At 36.1% G+C, this 12,397-nt stretch overlaps 1 protein-coding gene across 1 annotated transcript; it reads left to right on the top strand.

Moving 5' to 3' along the window:
* The first annotated feature begins 7,058 nt into the window (after positions 1-7,058).
* LOC116166313 lies at positions 7,059-8,222 on the top strand. Its single transcript, XM_031481249.1, has 2 exons — positions 7,059-7,924; positions 7,970-8,222. The coding sequence occupies exons 1-2, from the start codon at positions 7,059-7,061 to the stop codon at positions 8,220-8,222; spliced, it is 1,119 nt and encodes a 372-aa protein (XP_031337109.1).
* The last annotated feature ends 4,175 nt before the right edge of the window (positions 8,223-12,397 follow it).

Raw genomic sequence — 12,397 nt, 5'->3', positions numbered from 1 at the left:
GGAACAAGTTCCAACTGCTTGGTGCGAGATTATCATGACCATGATCCATAAAAGAGGACCAAAAGAAGACCCTGAAAATTACAGAGGAATCTCTCTTATAAATTGTTGCGCAAAACTGTTTACCCTAATATTACTTGAAAGAATAACGACACATTGCAACACCAACAATATTCTACCTGAATGTCAAGCAGGGTTCCGAAGATCAAGAAGCTGTTCAGATAATATCTTTATCCTTAATTCAATTTTGCAAATTCATCTTCGCTTGAGGGGCCGAAAAGTGTTTGTTGCCTTTGTAGATTTCAAAAGGGCTTTCGACACAATAAATCACGATTTGTTGTGGCGAAAGCTCTATGAATCGGGGATAAGTACAAAAAATATTCGTATCATTAAAAATATTTATGATAATGCCATTATGCGATTAAAATCCAATAACTGTTTTTCTAAAACCTATGAAATTATAGAAGGCGTATTGCAGGGCGAATCCTTATCTCCGCTCCTTTTCTCCATTTTTATTGCCGATATTGAAAACTACTTTCACTCATTGGGACTTACAGGTATCAATGTTGATAACGTTATCAGCGTAATTCTGCTACTTTTTGCAGATGATTTAGTAATTTTGGCCGATTCACAGATCGACCTTAATAGAAAATTGGCAGCTCTCAATAAGTATGCCAAACTTAATCATCTCATCGTCAACATAAACAAAACGAAAGTTATGGTTTTCAGCCGGGGAGGTTACGGTGGGGTAGCTCGTCGACACAAATTTTACTACGACCATAATATCTTAGAAATAGTACCATCGTACGTTTATTTGGGAGTGAAATTCACATCTTCAGGCCTCTTTCTAGATATGTCGAAGCAGACTGTTATAAAAACTAAACAAGCATTTGGCAGTGTTACAAACCTTATAAGTCGCTCCAAAATAAATTCTTGGTTTTCAAAAAAAAAGCTATATGAATCCATCCTACTTTCAGCGCTGACGTACAGCATTGGTATATGGGGACTTAGGTACGAAGAGGTCATTGAGAGAGCGCAGGTCGGATTCTTTAAACACCTTTTATGGATACCCAGAAATACTCCCGACTATATAGTACGCCTGGAAACGTCTACGCTCAAAGTCAGTTTCTTAATCTTTAAAGCAGCGCTCGAATGGTTCTTTAAAGTCAATTTTATGTCAGACCAAAGGTTACCGAAAATATGTTTTAAGCGCCTCAAACAGCTACACGTGACAAGCCCTATTAAATATAACTGGATAGCACAATTAAAACATTTTTTTGATCTAGCCGAACGACCTGACCTTTGGAACGATTGTCTCAATAATGGAGGTAATGGGAAAAGACTAACAAAAGAGCTACTTGATTCTTACAAAAGTGTTTTAACAAGAGAAGATTTAAACAGTTTGTCACGTTCTACATCACTGCTGCTAGCCACTGGCTTTTCTTACCGAAATTTGCCAAACTACCTTAATCTTAGATGCCCAAATTATCTTGTTAAAATAATTGCACAGCTGCGTCTTTGTACAAAAAACTACATCAAACTTTCAGATAAACGTAACATACATAAAATCAGTCAGGAGGAAATCTGCTCAATATGTAACCTTAACCAACGTGAAACTATAGAACACTTATTTTTTCAATGCCCATTCTACAGTCATATTCGTTCAAGCTACCTAGAAGAGATAAACTCCCTGGTTGAGCTGGCCAATGCTCTGGAGTCGGACTCATATAACATACTCTTTTCGATGGGTGGTTTTGTCACCTCTATGTTGAGAACGCGATCATTCCTATTAAATGAGTAATTTTTTTTTTTATATAATTTGTAAAACCACAATGATTCAACTTTTTTTTTTCTCTCATGTCTCATAATTATCTTAATATCTTTATTTTTTTGTTAAATTGTTTTCGTTAAAGTATTACGCACTGTTTTAGCACGTTTGTACCCTTGTAATAGGAAATTATAATCCTTTAGATACAATAAAAGAAATAATAATAATAATAATAATTATCATTCATCAGTAGCCGGCCGCCGCCGTTTGCTCTTTAGAATTCCTGGAGCTGCCGTTTACTTCGTTTGAGTTTGGCCGTGGCTTACGAGACCGATCCACCAAACCGCTACCGCCGACCTTGATCAAGACCAAGGCCGTACCTTTGGTGGCCCTCGAGTCCGTCCGTCCTTTCCGCCAACAGAACATCCAGGTTACCGCCGACTGCGGCTCCTTTCGCCCGCTCACATGATTTGGTAAATATAATAAAAATGTGTAATTTATTTATTTTTCGTGTAATGGTTATTTGTGTATCAAGGGAATTAAGACGATGCGACAGAGCCCGAGGGTTAAATATCGAGTAATGCCTGAGGTACATACAAAATTTTATTTTTCATAATTCCAAATAATGTATTTCCAATATACAAATGTAATGATTATTGTTGGCCCAACATTAAAGTGCTTCATACAAATCAAGTAGCATCTTTTTTTAATGCATAATATAACTCCATCAATATATTTGACAAGACATTTGAGCGCATAGTGCAATGACAATCCATTATGCCATCTCATTATGCCCTCGGGTGTCATAGACTGCTTTATATATCTCATATGACAGATATAATTGGCATATAGACAAGTTGGTAACAGCAAGTGGAAAAAAACTAAAAACAGAGCTGTTTTGAAGCCGGAAAAAGTTTTTTTCTTCCATTTAATAGGAGTAAAACTTTTTTCAAGTACGTTTCTTATTTTTAAACTCTGGAAACACAATAAATTTGAACGCGAACGAGAGTGAGCAGTGCGGAAAATAAGATAGTCTTTAATAAAAATTACTGTACCTTTGAGTCATTGATTTCCCGCTTTTTCAGCTTTCAGTGTGCCGTACCAGTACTATTCCTCTATAATTCTACAATTCTGATTGTCGCCTTTCTCTTTGTACAGTGGCACCAACACACTCTTCCTCCAAGCCTCATTGTATATTTTATCAAACAAATCCAACAGAAGGTCCTTCCGCACCCAGAGCCTGCCATGGCTCCGCTGGTATGCCATAAAGCCCAAGGCTTTCCGCTTTAACGCCTTTTATTCTCAATATCGCCTTAGCGCTTTTCCCACGTTTCATTCCAGATGTAACATTCTCGATCTCTCTATGAAGGTGAGTACCGACAAAGGGAATATGGTAGCCCCCCCCCCATAAGATCTTATTGACAGCGAATTGAGAGTGAACGGGACGTCGGAAGTGGGTACTGACAAACGGAATATGGTGGCCCGAGAGGTCTGTAATGAGAGAGGTCGACATCCTTGCTTTTTAAGAAAGATATGCTTCAGTAAAATTTTAGTTTCTACCTAAATAACGTTCCGTTTTTTTTTACCAGCGAATCAGTTTAGAAATCCAAAACTTCACTATTTTTAGGAAATGACGAAATGGAATCTTTCATATTTAGGGAGTGCCTCGGAATAATGCGGTACGGTGTTCATTAGTCACTTTTCCAGCATCCTGTGCTTTCCAAACACGTAGGTTAAATTTTTTATTCCAATAAATTAAACCATGTTTATTAGTCGGATAGAGTGTAATTAAAATAAACCCCATAAGCAACATGGTACTTTACGCACGGGCATAAAAATTGGGTTTACGTGCTTACTAAAGCTGACCTGTAAAGCTATTATTTCGCATACGGAGTAGGGTATAGAATAGAATAATCTTTATGTAAATGTACCAATAAGCTTTAGTATGAAATGGATCATGCAAAAACGAATTTTGTTTCTACAGGCGGGTTTCGAAAAACGTGCGTGTGTTTTATGTATTTCGGTTCACATGATAATACCTAGAGGTTAGTGTTAATATAAATAGACCGCAACGGTAAAGTTTCTTTGAATTGAACATTCCAATTTTCCGCAGTAAAAAAGCGATTTCCTAGTGCTTCAAATAAAGCCATAAAATAAAGAGAAACACAAACACAAATTGAATGTTTATGTGTTGCGTCTAGAAAAAATAAATCCTTTGCTTGCTGAAACGGTCGTAAAGTGAATACACCGCTCCCATCCGAATGACAATAAAATTACCTATTTTTAACAGTTAAATATGCCGATATACTTACATTTCAAATAAACTTTTGACAAATTTATTTGTTTGAAAAATATTGAGGGTTCAGCAGCTCACACTGGAGCAGTATTTTACTAAAAGCTCATTACATACGGTAAACAATCAATTATTCATACACAGAATGCCGCAGTAAATGTATGCACCGAGCTTTTTGGTCATAAGTTAGCATTCAGGACGTACGCTAAGATAAAGAACAGGACGGATTTTGTAGGTCACATCGTCCGTTTGATGGAGAGATTGGTGGTTTTGCAAAAGATGCCAACAAAATATGGGTTTTTTTTTAATTAACGCATCGCTAATTTAACTCTATTGTTCAAGACTGCCAAGTTCCGGGAATTATTTCAAGACAGTGTCATGAAATGAAAAGGATGAAATCAAACGAGCGCACCAACAAATAATAAAGTGCTAACAAGCTTAGCTTAGGTTTTAATTGGAAGCGCGAATGCAACAGAATCGTTACAATAAAGTAGTTTTAATTCTAAGAAACAGAAAATACTTCTTAAAACACCATTGTAGAGCACTCGAAAAAGTAAAAAAATAGCGTTGAAAAAGCTGACTAGATGCATTAATTCTCGTAGCGACTTCATTTAGAACGGGAATGTAAGGGTTTAAGAGGATACAAATTAACAAATTACACCGCTTTTTAGGTTGTCTACGGGCCCTTAATCTCACTTAGACGCACTTAAACTTTTATTATTTTATACGATAATTACAACTGTTACACCATGTCTGGTCTTACTGTCAATTGGTTAAGATATTAATGAACCACGATAAGCAAAAATCCGATTATACTTTTCTCATTCGGACTTTGCTATTTTATACTTCTCTCGGCATTTTATGGACAAAGCGATATAATTTCAAAATTAAACGAACCTTTAGAAATTTCTATATCTCAATTAAACGCAAGATTATACTTTGTAGCAATAAATTTATATGAAATTGGGATACAATTGGTATTGTAATATTGCTCTCTAATGTTCGCTCTTAGCAACGTTGTTACAAATGCAAATTTGTAATTACGTGTGCCAACAATTGTGCTAATCTAGTTAAATAGCAGTGTAAATGTGCCGTCGATTCCTGTTGTATCTTATAAGATGTTTATCATCATCTATGCGTCACCGACTACCTACTGCAATGGAATCAGAGGGTCAAATTAAAAAATGTATGTTTGCAAAAATGTACTTCCTCTCACACCTTGGAATTAATTAAAACAGCCCTAAGCAGAATTTTTGCCATAAGATATTTCGACCACATTCGCTGATTTTGTGATAACTAATCGCCGCGCGGTTCCGTTTTAATACTGTGGATTCTACATCTATCATTCAGGAAGTATAACGACGCAGTCCTCGAAAATACGCCATTTTGTTCTACCTTTTGCGTTTTTTTTTAATGTTAGTCGTGAAGGACAGATTTTGAAGCAATTATTGTCCTACACCTTTTTAAAATAGACAAAATTTGTGGCAATTCAAGCCATCAACAGGCTCTGTATGTCTAATAGTTTCCGAGATACAAATAGTTTTATCAAATTTGCGTTTTTTTTACAAACAAAATTTGTTAATTTCCATATTAATCGAAAGAATTTCACTTAATTTTGTACCTATACTGTGGAAACGCACTTAATTGATTTCAATGTTGGGGATACTGAAAGACTTCTCAGTTTATTTCTCAACTTTAAAAAAATCTTCTTGAATTCATCAAGGTTGCCTACAGTTATTTTAAAGTTCTGGAATTTTCTTCACGTTCCCTTCTGTCAATTTCTTCATATCAAGCCCGTCTAAACTTAAATTCTCCTAGTTTTCCAACTACGCAAGCGCCAATCTGGACTGCCAACCGTATGGTGAGGAGATCTCTGCACCGAGACAACGAAGAAGCGATTCGGCTCATGACTGCAAAAATAGATTACGACGTCATCAAAAGGGTAAACCGAGGAGGAAGGCGCCAGGACTACTCGGTGGAAACGTGTCAATCGTCCTTTTAAGTACCCTCATCCGACGCTCTTCCGTTCTTGGGATATGAGGAATTATAACCAATCACGATAAGGGATCTAGGAGGAGGAGGAAGACAGTGAGTGGTAGAAACTAATTTCTTTCGCTGAGACCTTTCATTAAAGTACTGTAAAGGATGAAACCAGTCCCTCCAGCCGCCCATTTTGAAAAGGGACAAGGAAGAAAGGCGGTAGTTAGTAGAAATTAGTTCCTCTCATTGAGACCTTTAATTAAGAGTACCATGAAAGAAAACCAATTGGAAAACGCATTCTGGCGCCTTTATTTCAAAACGTACGCAAAAAAACTTGTCAATTGAAGAATCATTCGAGATTCTTGCAGCAATCTGTTCCCATCGTATCATCAAGTGGAAAATAATTGACTATCCTTCTGAGTCGTTTTACCTGTGGCGAGTTGTACAAAAGCTTCGGCAAACCGTTGATCTATTTTTAGTGCACTATTTGAGTCGGTTCGAGTATTCTGAAAACCTGCGAGAGTGCTTTGGTACTTTGCAGGACGTAATTTACATTTCATTATTGAAACATGCAATCAAATGTTCCAAATATGAATGTTTTTATTCTAGTAGTCAGCTAGTTTGTTTAGGATCCACCAGTTTTTTCTTCGCTTTACTTGCCATCAAACAAATCTTTTAGTGCTTATTTCGAGTGAGTTGGCATTAGGAACAGGTAAGTAACCGTAGTATATATAATTTTTATACGTGATACCAAACATTTGAATCTCCGTCAAAGTCAAGCATTGTTTATCTATAAAAAAAATCCTTTTCATTATACCTCTCCGAAAGTGCTGTCCTTTTATGTATGCCACGCGCACCGAAGGTAGGGTATTTATTTTAACTTTTTTCCGGTGCGCTACGACTAATCAAGTCTGCCATAACTAGCCCCATCTACGAGTCCTATGCGTTTCCATGCATACCGCAACTTAACTTTGACATACGTAATTGTCAACCGATTCTTATTTATACCATTGTGTTAAAATGGATTTTGAAGAAGTCGAAATTCCCGCTAATATACTAAGAGAAGCTGCAGAAGCCAGTTCCCAATTATTACCAGCAAAATCAAAGGAAAGATACGAAAAGGAATATGAAGAATTTCGTAAGTGGTGCGTGGAAGAAAACGTGATAAAAGTTGTGGATGATGTTTTGCTGGTATATTTATCGAAAAAGGGAAAATCTATGAAACCAAGTACGTTATGGAGTAGGTTTTCAATGATCAAGAGTTGTCTTGCAATAAAAGAAAATGTGGACGCTAGCAAATTCTGTAAAACCATCGCCTTTTTGAAACGTCAGACCGTCGGCTACATTCCAAAAAAATCAAAAGTTCTAACAAGGGAGCAAGTTACTCAATTTTTGAATGAAGCTGCAGATGTAAAATGGTTACTTACTAAGGTTATTCTAGTGTTCGGAATTTTCGGAGCTTGCAGACGAGACGATTTAATTCGCTTGACTATTGACGATGTTGAAGATAATGGGCGTTTTTTAGTGGTTTTCCTTCGGGACGGAAAAACTCATAGGTCTAGAAGCTTCACCATAACTGAAGAAGGGTGTTCATTCCAGCCCTGTAAACTAGTTCGAAAATATGTGGCATTACGTCCTAAAGATATTGCAAGCCAGAAGTTTTTTATTGCGTATCGTAATGGTAAATGTTATAAGCAGAACGTTGGGTGCCATACTATTAGTGGAACTACACGGCAAATTGCAGAATATTTGAATTTAAAAAATCTCACTGAATATACGGGACACGGCTTAAGACGATCTTCAGCGTCGATGTTAGTAGAAGGTGGAGCTGATTTGTTAACTCTTAAGCGACATGGAGGTTGGCGTTCATCAGCAGTAGCCGAAGGGTACATAGATGAGTCATTAAACAGAAAAATTGATATATCCTCTAGATTGTTTAATCGTCCTAACGAATGCAGTACATCGAGAGATTCGGACGTTCGAACTATATCGGAAATTGTGGAGATCGGAACCACGAGCCGTATTCCCCAAGAAAGTTCTCAGGCGTACATTACATCAGCAATGCCAATTCTTTCAGCGACCGAAAACAACTTTTCAATTGGGCAAAAAGACAAAACACAAGGACTAAACATATCTAATAACCAAAATTGTACCATAAACGTTCATTTCTATGGCAATGCCTAATAGTTAACCTTTTTCTTCATTTTATATTCGATTTTGTTTAGTTAATTTGTTCTTTGCTGTTGCTGTTCATCTAATAAAACCCTTAAATTTTGTTTCGTTTTGTTTCGCAAATAATGTATGTGTGTCATCATAAGACAAGCAACAAAATTTGTTGTCAAATTGGATTTCGGCTTCAATGTAAATAATTATTTTCAGAGAAATTAGATATTTTCAGAAATCAAAATTTCACTTTTATTTCCATCACATTTGAACCATTTAGACCGGTCAAAATCTACATAAAATAAAGAAAACATTGCAAACGCGCATGTAACTACGATTTTTTTATATGTTGTTAGGTCCCTTCAGAGTAGTTAACACCCAAGTTTGCAACCCTGAAAACCTTGTGCTACCCCCACGGTGCTCGAAAAACTGCGAAATTTTGGCACATATTTCAGTTGTTTAGAAAAATGTACCTTAACGAAGAGTTTTTTCAAGTACGTGTTCTAGTACTTTAATAAAGATAACTAAATTTGCTACAATTTCAGCGAAACCTGAGCACGCTATGTCTTTTGGTTGCGAAAATACCGCAAGTCAAAGATGGGCAATTTTCCCCCAGTGCTAGGAAAACTGTGAAATTGCACATGCGCGTTTGCAATGTTTGATGTCGATATTGACCGAGCTAATTTATTTTTAATCGCGAATATTACCTACGTACATAAGCTTGATTGCGTTTATACAGAGTGGCTTCCTAATACTGTTAATGAAGAATTTCGTCCATAAGATAATTTTTTTCCGTCTTAAAGATTCGCCTGTTATTAACCAACATTTACTAGAAAGATAAATCAAGAAGCATTTAACAAAGTGTTGATGAAGAAGTTTGAATTTTTAATTGAACACCACGGGGAGGGAAACGAGGAGGTGAAGGAGAAGATTGAGTGGACGATGTCTGATTTTAAAGGTAATCCATAGCGTTGACAATTTTGGAATTGAAATTTATTTAATGTTTCGATTTCAGAATTTATGGACAATATTTAAATAAGCAGTCTATCCAAATCTGCTGAGAGGATGAATCAAAGGATACATTTTTAAAAAGAAGACGAAGAACAGAAATTAGACCGCCAAGTTCGCCAGCAAAGAAATCCACGCCAGATCAATCAGTTTCCATTTCGCCTCTCAGTGATTTGTTAGAGGATAATATGGACAAAAGTTTTATGTAATTAGATTTACAAAATGAAAGCGATGTTGATCAAATCTTTATTTATTTAATTTTCAATTTATTTTAATTCCTTTTTTGTGGAGAAAAACACTATACTGCATTTATTAAAAGAACGTTGGCGCTTATAAGAAGGATGGCGCTGTGTTTGAAGATAAACACACATAACATAAAGTAGAAATGAGTGTTGCCAAACAGAGGGTAATTACCCGAAAACCGGGTGTTTTTTGAGAGTAAAGAGAAAACTCGCGTAGAGCAAAAGGGCAAATGCTGGCTTGATCCCGATGCTCAGTTAAGCATAGGGACCGCGAAAGCGGGGCCTATCGATGCTTTTGACTTTTAGGAGTTTTAAGCAAGAGGTGCCAGATAACTGGCTTGTGGCGGCCAAGCGTTCATAGCGACGTCGCTTTTTGCATTCGGCGAAGTGTCCTAGACCCTTTATTTCTCTGAAAAACATAACTAAGTAGTAACCAACTTTTTTGACTTGGTGGAATCCTCATCTGGTACAGCTGAAGGTCTATATACTACCTTAAAAAATACTTTAGAACGGAAACAAATACCTATGTCCAATTTAATAGGATTTTTGTGTGTTAAATGTACATGCCACGTGATACAACTAGCAACATCGAAATCATGTCTTCAACTACCACGTTCGGTAGAGGACTTATTAAGAAATTTGGGAGCACATTTTAACAGAAGTCCTCTAAGAAGAGAACAATTTAAGGAATTTCAAGTATTCTTTCATTAAAACACTGTGTCGATCGAGTGTTGGAGCAATACGAACCCTTAAAGGCATATTTAACGGAACTGGTTTTTGAAGATCCTTCTAAGACTACTGAAGAAATGATTAGCACCATGGGAAATCAATTTACAAAAGTTTATTTAGAATTTATGTCGTACGTAACAGGCATGTTAACCGAATTTAATCTTTTATTTCAAAGTGAGGAACCCCTCAAGCCAGAATTATTAAAATTACTTAAAACTGCTTACAGTAACTATATGAATATACATGAAGTAAGAAAATGTGAAAATTTACTAAAATATGAACACAAAAATCCTAAAAATTTCGTAAAACTTGAATCCGTTTATGTGGGAATTAGTGCTTCACAAAGTATGGCACGGTTAATGTCCGATACTTCTGTAAATAAAGTTGGCATTGAACAGTTTTATAAAACTTGTTTAAAATATTACTTAGAACTTGTATCTGAGATTAAGCAAAGATTTGATTTTTCGGATGAATTATTTGAACTTGTATCCATTGTTGATCCAAAAATTGCACAATCGTACGAAGTAAAAAGCTTGCAACAAATTCTTCAACGATTACCTCAACTTCAAGAGTATGTTGATCCTCAAAACCTCGACGATGAGTGGAAGCAGCACGCTCTTCTAGATTATGGAAGCCATAAGTTAAAGAACTCCGTAGGTCTACCAATTTTCCCTAATTTAAAAATGGTATTGACATTACTATTAATATTACCATTTTCGAATGCATGCGTGGAACGTGTATTAAAGTGATTTAAAAAACATTAAAACCGACAAAAGAAATTTATTGAGTGCTGATACTTTAACAGCACTACTACATACAAAACAAGGAATCAATGATGGTGGAGGTTGTATCCATTTTAATCCTAAAGATGTTCTTAATATGTAATTATTTGTATATTCTTTTTTTGAATGTATATTGCAAAATATAAGTTGTGGTTTCGAATATTGTTATAACTTATGCGCATGGCGTTTGCAAAGTAACCTGCCAAAAGATGATGAAGATGCATGTTATGAAAATACGTCAAAAATTACAAATTTTGTAGGTACGTCGTAATGTTTGCAGTTGAAAAATCGCGCGTTCTTTTTAAATTAAGACGGGTAAAAGCGGGGATTTTAGTGTTGGGTAGTGGGGAATTGAATAAATGTACTTTGGCAACACTGGTAGAAATATTCAGCACTGCGAACAGAAATGAATCTTTCACAGTAACAACTAATGACATTTCGGGAGTTTAGTTGGCAACATAAACTACCACCTTACAAAATGCACCAGTTTTGTTTCATTGTAATACTGAATCGTGTTTTAACCAATCACAGTGAAGGTCAAAGCTTCCCTATGCTTTCTACCGCTACCTTCTTAAAATGAATCCAGTATAATCGTGGTGAAGGTCAAAGCTTCCCTATGCTTTCTACCGCTACCTTCTTAAAATGAATCCAGTATAGGTATATTGCTTAAAACATTGTATGCATAATTATTGGCCAGTTATTTATGGCACTGGTGTTCAATTTGCTTTTATATGGAAAGTCTGCTCTTAAAATAACAGAAAAATGTCATGTACGATACTCCATTAACGAGTCGTACTCACTTTTCATTGGCGCCTCGTCGGAACGATTCATTGTATCTTTGTCAAGTGTCAACGGATCTCCCGATTTTACCACAAACGCCATGTCATGGAAAGCATTCATGCAAGAATGCGAAAACGTTTTGCAACTCTTTTAGGTACTGGAGAAGGTGGTGTACGAATCATCACGATAGTTGGTTGGTAGATAGGTATTTAGGGTTATCGGATGTTTCCAAACACAAAGACTGTCTGAAAATGTATTGCTGGAAGGCAAACGGAACAATTTCATCGAAGGTGTCTGAAAAATATTTAATTATACCTACAATTTCTGCCCTGCACACTTTTCTAGAAGCATTATCGCCGGTTTTGACCTTACCAGTTACGTGAATATCATCTAAACCATCATTGACGTACAAATAATTATTTTGATTAAATGTATCAGTTATCGTTGATTCGCCACTCCGCTATTCAAGGAAAGTGAACTCTCTAGCGACAAAAACTTTCCGTTTGGAATATGAATATCTAAAGATGATGCATTCAGTACATTTGGTATAGTTTCTTGCGATCAACTTTTGGCACATGCCCCAATACTTTACAAACAAATACGTTTTGATCTGGTCGATTATTCTAACCCATTCAATTTGTATTCATGAAATCTC

This window comes from Photinus pyralis, unplaced genomic scaffold, assembly GCF_008802855.1.
Source record: "Photinus pyralis isolate 1611_PpyrPB1 unplaced genomic scaffold, Ppyr1.3 Ppyr1.4_LG1, whole genome shotgun sequence".
NCBI classification, from domain to species: domain Eukaryota; kingdom Metazoa; phylum Arthropoda; class Insecta; order Coleoptera; family Lampyridae; genus Photinus; species Photinus pyralis.
This window is presented reverse-complemented; position numbering and strand designations above follow the sequence as displayed.

Excerpts from the sequence above, each read along its gene's own strand:
- LOC116166313 (XM_031481249.1), top strand. The coding sequence starts at position 7,059 with ATGGATTTTGAAGAAGTCGAAATTCCCGCTAATATACTAAGAGAAGCT. Across the intron at positions 7,925-7,969 it reads TCATCAGCAGTAGCCGAAGG|ATTGTTTAATCGTCCTAACG; the intron begins GTACATAGATGA and ends TATATCCTCTAG.